General features: G+C 31.8%; 1 protein-coding gene and 1 long non-coding RNA gene across 2 annotated transcripts; both read right to left on the bottom strand.

Moving 5' to 3' along the window:
• Nucleotides 1-818: 818 nt before the first annotated feature.
• Nucleotides 819-1,926, bottom strand: LOC132751367 (uncharacterized). Its single transcript, XR_009628674.1, has 3 exons — nucleotides 1,833-1,926; nucleotides 1,090-1,553; nucleotides 819-842 (listed from the first exon to the last, which is right to left on the bottom strand). It is a non-coding gene; the product is annotated as an uncharacterized LOC132751367 (long non-coding RNA).
• Nucleotides 1,927-2,447: 521 nt separating this feature from the next.
• LOC132751359 (calcium-activated chloride channel regulator 1-like) lies at nucleotides 2,448-12,314 on the bottom strand. Its single transcript, XM_060741522.1, has 10 exons — nucleotides 12,106-12,314; nucleotides 10,809-11,091; nucleotides 8,322-8,433; nucleotides 7,730-7,907; nucleotides 7,069-7,213; nucleotides 4,951-4,958; nucleotides 4,315-4,444; nucleotides 3,609-3,721; nucleotides 2,841-3,102; nucleotides 2,448-2,539 (listed from the first exon to the last, which is right to left on the bottom strand). The coding sequence occupies exons 1-10, from the start codon at nucleotides 12,253-12,255 to the stop codon at nucleotides 2,448-2,450; spliced, it is 1,473 nt and encodes a 490-aa protein (XP_060597505.1). The 5' UTR covers nucleotides 12,256-12,314.
• Nucleotides 12,315-15,668: the final 3,354 nt, after the last annotated feature.

The following is a 15,668-nucleotide window of genomic DNA, read 5'->3' as shown; positions in this document are numbered from 1 at the left end:
CCCGAATCAAAAACTGGAAATCCGAGCGACAAATTTGAAGTTGTCATGGACCTTTCATCAAAATATTCTTGATGTCGTTCAAATTTGAATCTTTTCGGTTTTGATTTGCCGGTGTCGTGTGAACTTAGAGTTTCAGCAGCTACAGCAAAATTTTCAGTTGATTCACCGTTCCGATCATCTTGTAGCTCTGTTCTGAAATTTTTTCCCCGGAAAAGGAAAATCAGCACTGCAAAAAAATTCTCGCTTTTATTTCCATTGGATTTACCATTTTTTCCCCTTCTGCTGATTGTCCCCCATGAACCCCTTTGACTTTTAAAGTTTTGGGGGCCCATGTTTGGGAAATTACCCTCTTTACTTTTCTTTTTGTAAAACCCCTTTTGGAGATAGCCTTTCCTCACTTATTTCTCCTGGTAGAACATCTGACTCTTTTCTTTTTTTGGCTTTCCCCAACAAGTGAGCAGGGTATCACTTTAAATTTACCAAATGTGTGATAAATTTCTGAACTAAGTTCCATTGTCATCATCTGGGGTGTTTTCCCGTCAAGGGAAAATTATTCTCCCCCTTAAAACATGTCAAAAAATTTAAAACAAACCCGGGTGACTTAAAAATTTTCCAAATGCTTCCGTTTTTCCCGGGAGAGTTATTTTTTATTGGCTCTGAAGAAAACGAGGGCAGCCCCAAAAAATTTTTTGTTTTTTTTCGGAAAATAGTCTAAAGGGTTGTGACGACGGGGAAAACCTTCTTCGTTTACAGGGGTTCGTGGGGGGGACAGATAAAAAGGGTTTTTTCAATGGGTTTTTTCTATTGAGGGGGCCCTTTTGTCCTGCTGCCGAATTCACAGTCTGTGAATATTGATATAAGAATTATGACTATTGAAAAGTAAAGTTTCGATAACGTTCGACTAAGTTAATAGCGACATACGAATGTATTGAAACTTGCAGACAGAAATAATGTGTTCGAATGAAAGCTGCTACACAAATTGCTGTAAAAAAGGAACTCTACTTAAGCCATTAAATTACATTCTGTAACTTTACATGTACATAGCTGTAACATAAAATGTAATATCAATTTGAAAAGAGACGTTTGTACCTTGTACAATTTCCTTAGCTTTTGCTTTTTTAACGCACACTGTAAGTGCAAACTATTGCTATGACAATTACAGCTGCTGCAGACGATAATCCAACGGCAAGTATAGTGAGATTTTTCTTCTTCTCTTTTTCTACCACAGCCTCTTCTGTAGCCTCGTCGTCTGTGTTACTATGAGAGTAAACTATATCACCTTCTATTGCTATTCGGTAACCATTGGCAACAAGTATCGAAAATGATATTTGAAACATCACCTACGTTTCCAGCCTCGTCCTTTGCCCTTGATAGCGAAATATTTGGTTGATGTGTACGACTCTTCTGCATTTACTTCTATCCTTAGGAACTCTGTTACACCTGAAGCCTTCGGTGTGAAGTTTGTATTAGAAACAACTGAGCAATTCAGCATTGGAAAAATCGTTTGTCAAAATGTTAATTGTCGCTTGATATTCTTATCTCATATTCCATAGCTTAAAGTAAAAGGCAGGTCCAATTATGAAATACATCTTTTAAATAACATAACTTAAATGGAGATATGTACAATTGTCTGTGAATAAATGTTTAATGATAATAATAGTATGATTTATCACGAATATGAGAACAAAAATGATACATAAAATTTTAATTATGATGATGACAAAAACGAGAATAACGTTTATACTGATTACTATCACTACCATAATTATAATGATATAACTGTTATATTATCATTACTATTATTTAAGCAAGAAACTCTAGTGAATGTGCACCTTGCCCAATGTTAACATCGTCGCCGGTTGCCGTCCATGTTATGGTAAAGTTTCTACTTTCGCCATAAGGAGTATTTTCTGTAGATATATCTATTGATAGAAACATTCTGTTTTAATTACGACCTGGTTGCAAAGTAACATCAAACCGGCTAACATTTAATTAAATTGGACTAATGATTTCCATTTGCAACACTTTGGCGCTGGAAAGTTGTCTTTGTTAGAATTCATTACTAAGTTTCCTCTTTCATCTTGCAATATGTTAAATTACCAATTATTCTGTAACGCGGTTTACCAACCCAATGTACCTGTAAACTTTATGTCCAATTCATTCTCTCCCAAAATGCAGTAGCCCAAAGGAAAATATTTAATTTGAATACCTGCGGGGGCCATCCCTTGAATAGAAATTATCAGTCATAACTGGAAAGAGTACAGAAAATACAATTGACTTGAATTTATGTAATCCAAAAATTTGAAATTATTTTAATATTTTTCTTCGAAATACTAAGTAACAAAATGAAACAACTGAGTAGTTACAATAACCTGGGAATCTGGGGCTGTCCCTGCACCACTGAAGGGACATCCGGCAACAGTTGCTGCCATTTCTTTCCTTTAACATTAAACCTTTGCACTCACACGACCATTTCTGTCGATACAGAATGCTGGAATTACTCCGGCATATACCCCATCATCAGACGTATCATCAGGATCTGAAGGATTGAACAAAACTAACTCATCCAAGTGACGAAATATTGTTTTTCTAAATTAATATCATGTACGTGTTAGATTGGTATAATTTTCCTGCGCATCGGTCGAATGTTTTACTATTATTGTTCACTTCCATTATTAGGCGCAGATTGGTATTTAAATTCAAAGCTTTTCATGTTTCGTGATAAAAGAAACTTGTTTCTATTTACATGGCTAATTGACGTTTTGTATTGCTAATTGACAAATTGTCACAACGGTCAACTAACATAACAATTTAGCATTAAAAATATGATAAAATCGAACCTGCCCCATCATCAAGTAATGAAATTGTACAATCATTAGTAGCTGATGTTTCCACAAGTGCTGTAACAATCGCATTTAAAACAGCCGCTCTTCCTTTCATTACGTCGGCTTCAACAACAGGTAATTCACCAGAGGAAAAGTCAAAATCCACTGGAGATATCCATGAAGAGACACGAACAGCCTCCGCGTCGGTAGGTAAAGATGTAACGTAAAGCTCCAAAGATGACGTGCTTGATTCAATGGAAACATTATATTGCCCGGCCTATCATGACAAAATGAATTAGTTTTATCAGGGAAGTTCCTAACCATCTTAATCCTGATCTAAAACGTGCATAGATGTATGTGACAGTAAATGGATGTTTGAACAACTTGAAATATGTAAAGAAGAATCTTTAAAAAAGATACTCGGACGAGGTTAAACTGTATTTATTTGCATAGATTATTTTGAAGTCTTGCCAAAGCATTTAAAAATTAGATCTAGAAAACACTGCAATATATGATCCTAATTAAAGCTGTCATGTTTCGGTAAGTGTACTCATGACGTAAGTGTACTCACATTGACGAGTTCATGTATACATATACATTTGCTTCATTAATATGCAAAAATATAAGGAAATTATAAAATTTGAATTAATTAAACATATCAAATATGATAAAATACCATAGACGCAGATATTTTTACATAGAGTACCAAGAAAGTTCGGTTTTTTATATGTTTTGTGTTTTATGGTATTTTCATGGTAAACGACTATAAGTTAAGTTTCTTACAATGGCTGTACCAGGTATGTCCAAAACAACATTGTCGTCAGAAGTTTGTTTTGTATAAACAGTTCCATCCGGACTTGTGACATCAAACCTTTCAGAAAACGCTTGGAGCTGCCCTTGAAGTATATCGCTTTACAGAGGTACCTATTTCCTATGCTGCCTGTCTATAATCAAAACTTGTCTGTATGTTATTTTGATAATCCAGCGGTATTAACTGTTCTGCCATTATCTTAAAAAAGGCGAAATTTATTTTATTCAGTTTATTGACCACTATGTTGATTTTTTGGCTTTATCCAATGTTTAATCCAAAAATTACAAATTTTAAAAATCTGTTTTAATTTCCAATTTCAAATATTGAAATTTATTAAAAACACATATTATCTTTATATTCAAATTTTATTGTCTTTAACGCATTTTAGAAATTCTTTTACTTTGTTCAATACAAATGTTGTCAGTTACTTGGATCTGTTTCGTTAAATCAATAATTGAAATTAATTTTTAACAAGCCTTTTTTTGTTGTTACTTTTAAACCGTTTGACCTGATTTCTGTGGCAAACGATGTTTACTGCAACTTTGGACAATTATTTCCGTAAATGCTGAGGCAATGCTTATTGTTTCCAACCTCAAGATAAGAGAGATATGGCTGCCACCTGTTGCTGGATTGCCATCGATATCATTCGGGTATCCGCATTTTGTGATACTGAAATACTGTGTATAGTTACACTTGTGTCAACAGCATCTTGTATTGCACTATCGAGGATACTTGCGTAACCATCTTGACCATCTGATATCACTATAATCTCTGATCCGGCAGGATCGCCAAGTTTGGTCGTTAGCAACTATAATAACCACATAAATGTATGCTCAACAAATTGTCAACTACAAATCTAATTGTGTATATCACCTGCACTAAACTTGATGATGCTTGATATTTTTTAAAGATCACCAGTGCCTTTATTGTTGTAATGTTAAAAAATTGAAATCAGCGGGCATTATATGCTTGCAAATTATACGGGTATATGATAAAATTATTGTCTCGTGTACATACATTATGAAAAACACGAAATAGTTTTTATGCCTTTTACAACAATGGTCGAAGATTGCTTCTTTATCCGGTTAAAACAAAGAGGGGAATTCTCTGGAAGAATGTTGCTGAATTAGCATAACACTATGCAGCTGTTATACAGCAAACATTTCACAAATGCACGAAGCTGTCACTGATGCTTTTCGGATAATATAATTTATTAAGCAGTAAATATATCGAGCTTTAAGTCATACATTCATATAAGACATTAACTTCCGAGTTTTCGCGAATATCTATTATCATCATTCATCTCAGAATTACCATAGTTTCTTTAAATTAAACGAATATTGCTATGTATATATTATACAAAGTAAATAATGTGCAAATCATTTTTCTTAAAATGTCAAATTGACAATTCAAATATTTTAAAAAATAATTTTAGACATTTCATCGGAGTACGAGGCGCTTTTGTTAAGCGTTTATAAACTCGAAGCTAGTTTAGAATATGATAACACATTATAAAATATAGCTAATTTAATTGCTTATGTTTTCCGTTTCCACATTTTAACACAGGTAACAAATCGAAAATAAAATCTTTTCAAGTAAAAAGCTCTTTTTAAAGAGTTTTTAAAAATTTTTTATTTTGCAAACCATTTTGGATACAAGTCAAAATAACTTAAAAAGTTCATTTTGGGGTATTAAAATTTCTTTTCCAAAACTATAAGCAATTTTAGTGATACAAAGATTAAATTGATATTTAATTTCTCTGGGGTTTAAAATCAGGTGAAAAAAAAAACCTAAAAAAAGAAAAAAAAGCTAAATTTTAAAATTTCCGACTTGAAATTTGCCCTTGGACTTAAAAGAAAACTTTATTGACATTCAATTATCCTTTGTTTTTCATCTTGTAATTATGCAATTGATCCTCACTGTTTTAAGTTTTGGACAGCCCAATTCCCCGAAGGGTTTTTTAAAATTTTCAAGTTTTCTAAATGTAAAGGTTTTGGTAAAAAAAACAGGCCCCTTTTTCCTAAAAATTTTTTGAATCAGACGAAAAAAAGCTGCTTTAATTTGGGTTCAACGGGTTATTTTTTTATTTTATATGGGAAAAAGGGAGTTTTTAAAAAAACATACCGTAAAGCAGTCGTTACCCCACATCCAATACAAGTACCACCATTTGCGACAATTTAACTTCAATTTTCATATCATCTCTATCTTGTGAGACTTTATTTGGGCTTTCAGGGTTTTTTTAAAAGGGGATCAGCTTTTGTTTTAAAATAAAACCAAATGCCAAGCCAACTTTTGTGGGGTTTATTTTTCTTTGGTAATTTTACGAACTTCTTGTACCTTTTTTGGTTAGTCTTAAAACCTAAAAAAATTTAATAATTGAAAAAAAATTTGGGAAAAAGTTTTTTTAAATTTTTTAGTTTTTTTTAAAAAAAAATTAAAAGAAAGGTTTATTTTGAAATGAAAAAATTTCATTTTAAAAAAAATTTCATATTTCCAAAAACTTTCAAATACAAAACACGATATCCCAACAGTTTCTTGTAACAGCCCAAAGGTTGGAAAATTGTTTTAAATGTTGGAAAAAGGGTTTTTTCTGAAAAAAAAATAAAAATATGTTAAATTAAACCTTTAAAACAAAGTTTTTTTTAAAGGAATATAGTTGAGTTCTAAAATTAATTAATTGGGTTTAAAAAAATTTAAAATTTTTTCTTGAACAAAACATTTTTCATTTTTTTTATTTTTGTTTGGATGACCCCCTTTTCCCTTTTTGTTTTTTGGTTTATATTTTTTTTTTAAACATGTTTTTCCATATGGGAGCTTTTAATGAAGAGTGAAAAAATTAAATTTCCTTGTGTGGAAAAAAGAAATTTTCCCAGTGAAACCCCACAAAAGAGAACAAATTTTTTAACTTGCCCAGTTCGGGGAACTTTTAATATAGATGAGCAAATTATTTCAAATTATTTCATAGAAGCGTTGAAAGCAAGAATGATAAATTTAAAGGAGCTCCACTGGGGTTCAAATGACTTAAAACGTAAACTTTGAAATTCTTAAATAGATCAAGTAAATCATTTCAAATGGAAAAAGTATACAAAGGAAAATAAGACATCTACTCAAAATGCAAAACTATTCATTTTTGTGTCACTTTGTATAACAAAAATGATTAATTTGGAAAGACGGGGTGGGGAAGGGAGAGCACGATATCAAAATTTTGCACACAGGTAATTTTTCCAGACCTACATCAAATTATACACAAGTCTCTGCAAATATTCCCAGTCATGTCATGTCAAAAACCTCAGTTCCTTTTAACCGCAGAGTAGATATGTTGTTTGGTTACAATGCATTCATAAGAATAAAACGGTATTATGCTATAACCTAAAAGAGTTTTGTAAAACAACAAAAAACAATTTGTAGCTGCACGTATATAAATTTGATGACCTGATCTGAAGTCTTCATGGTCCCTCATTACTTCCCAGGAACTACGGCCTTTACATTTCAAATTTTGTTTACTCTTGCCATTACTGTTGTGTCTTTGGTGAACAGGAACACTTGTGTCATTCTCACGATCACAGAAAGTAACAACCTGAGACATGCAAATACAATGGAAGTATAGAACATTTCCCTCAAGGAAAGTGTGGGATATTTAAATACACATGTACGGTTACATGCAAATCTTAAGAAAACTTTTTAAAATTAGTTAAGATATTCTTATTATTTCAAAGGCCGGAATATATTATTGAATGATCAAACTAAAAAAGACATCTTGAGGCATCGGCTAAAGATGTCAACCAGATTTAATCAGTAATTTCGTGATATTAGTATTTAAATTGAATTCATAACTCCTATTTGCCCTGTAAAGGGTCAATGTTTTATCTTTTTAAAAAGAAAGGGTACATGACGATAGTTTTTTTGTCTACCTGGTAACGAATTTAGGGAAAAAAATGATAAAAGAACAATGGGAAAACGAAACATCATTTCGTTAAAGTACAGACATATCTAGGTTGATAACGTTGTAAAAGACAATGCAAAGAACCAAAGACTAGTGGAGATTGAGAGCATTTATCAAGGCATCATGCCACGAAAAGGTGTAACCACATACCGCATCAAGCCAATTAAATGCCATTATGGAGCTCATGTTGGATATTGGTTGTGATTCATCAGGGCAAAACTTGCAAGTTTCATTAATAACTGTTTCAGTGTTAGAAATGTCACATTTTGATATCCCTCGAGTGCATTGTGATCCTCTGCCAACTTTACCCGTAATTTGCGCACTGCATCTATTTCAAACATTTGTAATATGAATAATTAATTGTAAGCATTTGTTCGAGAATAATAAATAAAAGAACATAAATAACCATTATTGCATTAAATTTTATATAGCCAGATTTTGATTGTATGTTAAAATTTTCTTTAAATATTGAACTCATTTTTATCTGGATATGTAAAACAAAACAGACAGTTAAAATATATCCAATAATTAATTTTTTGTGGGGTTTGGCAATCGTTTTTCGCAGTATCACGATTTAATGTAGTTGAAATTGCCTTTCGTCTATTATATGTGCACAGGCCGTGTGATGTCCTAGCTATTGGCATGCACTTTGATTGAAGCAAATACTAATGATGTACGAAATCTTTCACCAGTTTTATACCCATAAAAGGGATATACGTTGGTTCAATAGAAATGATCTTACCCTACAGGCTTCCATTCACCATCTTTTAAGTAAAATCTTCCATTTTTCTTTATTCCGTATTCATCCCATAGTCCCCATCTCAAATGACCCCACTCATGAACCACAACGTTTGCTTTATGAAATAGCATAATACGTTAGAAAAATTCATTCTGAGAAAAAGTCTAAATTTAAACACAAGTTATAAATAAATGTAGCATTGTCTGTACATAAGCCTAAATTTGACATGCTCTAACTCTATGTTTCAGATATAAATGGGCTTAAGTATTCAAAAAATCAGTTATTTATAGCGTTAGTTTCCTTAATGATAATTTGAAGACAACAATTATTTGTTGCATATCAAACAGGATTATCTACTGTTTACTGTATTAGGAAAACCTGTCAAGTCACGTGCTTTCAATGACGTTATTCCCATGCGCTTTTTTTTAAACCTGCGTTCTAAGGATGACGTCATTTTGCCATTATGAATACAGTTGTAAACGTAACAGACATCAATATCTAGCTCTCGAGTAACTGCAGTCCGCAGGGCCTCGTTGCCGCCGTAAACAGTTGCCCTCAAGCCATAATATTCCGGTCTATACCGAAAGGAGATGTTATCATATAGAGGATATTTGTTTGTTTGTGTGTAAGATGAAATTTTATTTCATCGAGTGGGCTTTAAAAACAGTATTCTCACGAGTGGCGTAGCCACGAGTGAGAATATTGTTTTTAAAGTTCACGAGATGAAATAAAATTACATCTTACACAACAAACAGACAAATTTTCTTTTTATTTTATACTTTAAAACAAGTTAAAACGAAATTTCCATAATTTTAACGTTAATATTAAAATCTGTTTCCCCCATTGAGAGCCCCATTTGGAGGGAATTTCTCATTAAAAACAAGAAGTCTTGAGCTGAAAAATAAGTCCGCCAATCAAGGTTAAATGACGGTGATATTTATTCATTTTATTAAAAAAATATGAATGATCGCTTGTTTTAATAATAAAAACAAACAATTCTTGTAGGAGAAAAAGTCCAACCATCCATCCATATTTCTGTTACTTACTGCGAATTTATATTAGACCTGGCTTTGTAAAATGTAAGCGGCAGCCATTTTTTAAAGTTGTGTATTTCATGGGAGGAAAATAATTGTGTAAGATTCAGAAGGATATAATTTGGATTTGTTAGTCATACACCTTTTTAAAAGAAAGAAAACTTATTTGAAGATTATAACAGACAAAAAATAAGTGTTGACAGAAGTGAAAACATTCAGAAAAGGAGCTAGGAAAATGGAAAACTTGGAAGCTTGCTAAGGCATTGTAAGGAACGCTGGGTTGTTTTACTTATTTTACGAGTGATGGCTGTCAATGCTTTTCAATTTTTCATAAAGCATACGGCAGTTATTGCTCGTAGGATACTTTAATATGCCCAAATGTCATCAAGAGCAGTTTAGCATGGGGAAGGAATGTATTTTTCAGACTGTAAAAACAAAACAAAAAAATTTAGAGACGAAATTTTGTGATTGGAATTTGAAGGAATAGAAGTAAGTTTTCTCTCTTTATTACTTTTAACATTTAAGTTATTTATCTATTTCAGCTTTGCTATTTTTTTAACAGTCTGATATTGTCAGAATTATCAGTAAAAATAAAATTGAGGTACCACATGGGGAAAATCTTTAAAAAGTAGTTTCGTCGTTGAAAAAAGTGAAATTATATTTTGATAATTTTCACTGTGAAATTATCAAATATAATTTTCACGGATAAATCAGTAATCCACTGAAAAGCATAAAATAAATATATATTATATATATTTTATATATATTTATATATATAAATGACTATATATATATCATTTATTTCAAATTTAGTAATAAAAAGAGCATCGAAACATGAGGCTATCTGATTTGTATGAGGGGCGTAGCCCCCATGTATTAATGAGATTGCCGACTGTTTTGATGTTCTTTCTCTTTTGTATCATAGTCAAACATAAAACACGTTCCCTGTTGTAACAATATGAAACACCAGAAAAAAGGAACCAATGAACGAGCATCTGAATATGATATTTCTGTCGTTTTCCCTTTCTCTGCCGTCACTATAAGTAAACCCCAGCAAAAATGAGCCAATCAATGGACATGCTCCGGAGTGCGGGTAACTGATATCCGCACTCCATTTAACTCGCTGTGCATTTATATGTATATGATTTAACTCTGACACATTTTCAACAGAAAGGTCCCCAAACTATGATACAAGTTCCCTTTGTTGAACAGATATCCCTTTTTGAGCCAAGAAAAAAAGTCAATTTCTCCGGCATATAATCTTTCAAAACATTTTAAAAAATGAAGTGTAAAACAAATTTTCATTATGATACTATATTCAATATATTTAATAAATTCTATTCTATTAAATAATTGTAATTCATTCCCAAATATTATCGAACCACAGCAGCAAAAAGACCTCTCGCATGCTTATTTTTTAAAGAAGCAAACCTGTATCCTTATTGTACATAGTTACCATGGTGTCCATATTTTGTTTTCCCTTCTTCCAATAAAAAGCTTTCCGGTAAGAAGATATAACGCCCAGATGAGCCGCACTTCTTTCTCTTGCGTTTAGTATGAGGCATTTTAACCTTTCCATCATCGACGGTGATGTAAGAGTCTAACTCGGACAGAGCGGGTATCTCCTGATATTCTGGTTTCGAGCTCCATGTATTGGGTATAATAATGTTAATTTGTCCAAAAGACACTTGGTACCGTGTCGCTTCGAAAAGGAGCTGAGATGCGTTGGTAAAAATTTGCTGAAGTCATACATAAAAATAAGGGTTTCTCGCTACCACTTTGGTAACCATAATATCAATGGTTTTAATAAACTTAAAATCAATATTATGTATGGCAGCTGTATATTGGAAATATTAGCTCAAAAGTTTAGTATCAAAGACATATGCTGAGGTCACTTATAGAGATATGGCCGATTGAAAGTTGCAAAATGGGTTACATTCAATCTTTGCATGATTGTAGAATATGATAGCATAAGCAATTTCTGTGAAAAAAAAATAAGGGTCACAGATTTCGCTGTCGAGTAAACTGAATTTGACTTTTTGTTATTTCAGGTCAATTTAAGCGCAAGTAACTTATACACAGTTCTGATTTACCTTCGTTCGTTTATTTTTTAAATCATCCTCTAAAGTTTCGTGAAATAACACTAAAATAGCATACCCTTTATTCAGCAAAGGCTAGGCATAAGATCAAATAGAAGAAGATTTTTTTTTTTGAAATTTTGCAAAATCATTGAAAAGAAAGTAAGCTAAATGAAAAGCAAAGCAAAGAACGGCCTAACTATTTTCACTTGACACGTTTCTGTTAACGATTTCTAAGTTTGATTAAAGTATAAATAATCTTTTATGTAGTTTTATTTCTGCTAAATTTGAAATTATTTATGAGAAAGAGAATTTAAATTATTCAAAAAAGATATATACATAGACATTAAGAGGCATTTTATTATCTTTCATATACAAAATGTTTAAAAGGAAACATATTTAATATAATCAGCTATCAATGTAGTGCAGTATTCCGCTTTCTTTTTAACTTCTCATTCAGTTTCAAAAGAGGTATTGTTGAAATTATACCTTTTCGTCCACGCGGTTTGATTAATATTTAAGTAATTTACTTTTAGTTCAATGTTTTACTTTTCTTTTCATTAAACAACATTTATATTAAACTAATACTCGTATTAACATATAATTATTACCTTTTTTTTATCTAACAACATTTACATTAATACACAACTAATATAATTTTTATTATGTTATTACCTTAATTCGTTCAATTAGAACCTCGTTCTCGGCAACAGTGTTTTGGATAACAATATTAACATTCCTGTATTTACCATTAAGAAAATTAATACCGCCAACACCGTACAAAATTGAAGCTAAGCAAACGAAAATTCCGGCGATATTCCACATATTTTAATTTTAATCATTCATTTCCCTATAAAAAAATCAGTTTCCTTTTTCTGAAAGATTTTTAATCACACTCCATGCCCAAAGTTAGAATGCAAATAAAGGCTGAAAATATTGAGGTTTTTTTGTCAAACTGCGTCGTTTTATTGATCATGCAATGCATGCATGAAATGGAAGGCCAGGTATTTTTTAAGGACTTTCTATATCTAAACTTAATGATCACTTGACAAGTGTATCAGATTTTAAATAAGTTGAAACTCTCTCCAGTACAATATATCCATTGATCGACTAATAATGACTGTCATTGGTTGTGCTCTACAATCGTAATTCCTAGAATAAATTTTTTTTAAGAATTCGTTATCAAAATATTAAAAATTTGACTACAAAATATGTATAATTGTATTTGTTAAAATTCAAATAATTATGTTAATTATTGAATTTCTCAGTCATAAGTACATTTTAATTTTTTAGGAAGAAATAAAATGGTCAGATTCCAAAGTTTCGTGGAATAAGACTAAACTAGCGTGTATCCTTTATCAAGTAAAGGTAAGGCATCAGATCAAAAGAAAAATATTTTTAATTAACAAAATAACTGAAAACAAAGTCAGCTAAGTTAAAAAGCAAAGAAAGGCCTCATTATTTTCACTGAACACGTTTCTGTTATCGATTTCTAGGATTTATTATAGTATGAATAATCTTTTTTATGTAGTTTTATTTTTGGTAAATTTGAAATTATTTATGAGAAAGTGTTTATAAATTACAAGTTATATGAATAAATATTCAAAAGAGATATATACATAAACATTAAGAGGCGTTTTATTATCTTCCATATAGTTTAAAAGGAAATATATCTAATATAATCAGCTATCAATGTAGTGCAGTCTTTCCCCCTTTCTTTTTAAATTCTCATTCAGTGACGAAAGTGGTTTTGTTAAAGGCAAATTTTCCATTCACGCAGTTTGATTTATATATTTAAATAAGTTACTTTTAATTCAAGGTTTCACTTTTCTTTTCATCTAACATTTACATTTATATAAAACTAATACTTGTATTAACATATTATTACCTTAATTCGTTCAATTAGAACCTCGTTCTCAGCAACAGTGTTTTGGATAACAATATTAACATTCCTGTATTTACCATTAAGAAAATTAATACCGCCAACACCGTACAAAATTGAAGCTAAGCAAACGACAATTCCGGTGATATTCCACATATCTAAATTTTAATCATTCATTTCCCTATAAAAAAATCCTATATTCTGAAAGATTTTTTAAATACATTCAATAACATTCCATGCCCAAGCTAGAATACAAATTAAGACTGAAAACATTGACTTTTTTGTCAAACTGCGTCATTTTATTGCGCACGCAATCTATGCGTGAAATGGAAGGACAGGTAATTCTTTAACATTTTTTATAATCACTTGCCAAGTGTATCAGATTAAAGTTAGTTGTTCAAATCTCTTTCCAGTACAACGCATCTATTTGTCGACTAAAAATGGCTGACTTTGGTTGTGCTATACAATCCTAAAAAAGTTCCAAAACATTTTTTTTAATTTCAAAATAATTTCATTGAATAATTCATCATGTTATGTCCAACAGGATAAACAAATGTTATTGCTTGAAATCATCGTTTCGTTTCAAGAAAGCATGGAAGACTTTATGACAACTATAGTGCTAGAATTCTGAAATACATATGTATTCCTCGTGAGAGAAAAAAAATGTTGTAGAAAAGTGTAAAATTATCTACTACACAAAGTTTTCAATCTCCAACGTTTCGATGCGTTAATTATAAAAAAAATGCTACAAAACAACAATTTTTCACCAAAATTAGGTGAAAGGCCACATATTAATATAGAAAAACTAGAATTTTGGTAATTCCAAGGTTTTTCATCATTTTTGTTAACCCTTTACATCATATAGATGTGTTTTGACGGCTTTTCGACCCCACATCCGCCTTTTTGAGGCGTCAAACAGTGAAAAATTACCCTATTTAGGCCCTAAATACTGTTTTTTTCTTCGGGGAAATATTGATAAAAAAGCGATGACTTATTTGGCCCCGCCTCCTATCAAAAAGGTACATTAGGGGGTTGACAGAAGGGTATGTGCCCCCTTCTGTTTGGGAGGATTAAGGGGGCGGTAGTCTCCCTCATCGCCAAGAAAATTTTGGATCTGTGAGAGGCTTAAAATGACCCCAGGGCGATCATAAGGTAATATGTAATCAACACTGAAAAGCCTTTGACCTTATCTCAATCCATTGAGAAGTTGCAACACTTTTAAATCGATTTTGATGGAAAAAATCAACGCAAAATAGTGATTTTTGGCAATTTTCAGATGTCCCCTCGTTGCCATGGTAACAGGAAATTTAAGACTGAGCATGTCGTTACAAAGGCAATGGTCCAGTCAACATTTGTGCCAAGTTTGATTAGTATGGAAGCTTTTTCATTGTTTCATAGCAGTTTGAACTTGTAACAGGAGGCTTTTCAATGAAAACAGCCATTTTTCCCAATATGCTCATGAGAGAAAGGGTTAAACCCCTCTTTATCAAGGAGTTTCTGTTTATTTTTTATGAATCACATATTTCACTTCCTTAATCACATACCCGTGCCGTTTTTGCGACTCCGTAAAAATGGTATTGCACAGTCGTGCATATATTTTGACGTGACGTCATTTGCGTTATATAAACATATAACGCGTTAAATGTTAGCGTTACACTATATACGCAACAATGAAAAACGTTTCTTTATCTCTTCAAACGGTCTTTATTTTTGATATTTTATAAATAGAATATTAAATTCATGTAAGTTTCTTTACTTAATTTATTGAAATCGTTAATGGAAATTATATTCTGCTCGCCAGAGACATAATATGAATTTATTCAACTCGTTCAATAAATTCAGTATTGAACTTACACTCATTTAATACCCCCTATTTCTTGCATGTCAGACTATAAGAATCTTACACTGGCTGCCGGTACAGACTAGAATATCTAGCTCGAAGGGTAACTGTTTACGGCGGTAACGAGGCTCTGTCGAGTTTCCGCTAAACAGTTACCCGAGAGCTACATATTCCGGTCTGTACCGGCAGCAATGTGAAATTTCATTGTATTTCATGTTTCCAAGTAGACTCGATTTGTAACATTTAGCTGAACAGATGAATGCAACGTAGCCCAGACTACAAAGCACCCGAATCGAAAACCATTTGACCACTAACATAGATTTGTCATTATAATCGGTTGCATTTTTTTTATTGAAATCTTCCAAGCCAAGTTTCGAAATATCTAAAGAGATCTTTAGAGGTAAAGTACGTTGTTCTCTTATTGATAATTAATCAACTTTATGTCAATACCAAAAGTGTTTCCATTTACTTCAATGCAATATTACAGTTCGTGATTAAGTTCTTTAAGTTATTCCT

This window comes from Ruditapes philippinarum, unplaced genomic scaffold (assembly GCF_026571515.1).
Source record: "Ruditapes philippinarum isolate M1 unplaced genomic scaffold, ASM2657151v2 ctg468_1_1_1_1, whole genome shotgun sequence".
Lineage (NCBI taxonomy): Eukaryota > Metazoa > Mollusca > Bivalvia > Venerida > Veneridae > Ruditapes > Ruditapes philippinarum.
The sequence above is the reverse complement of the archived record's forward strand: the minus strand, read 5'-3'. Positions and strand labels throughout refer to the sequence as shown.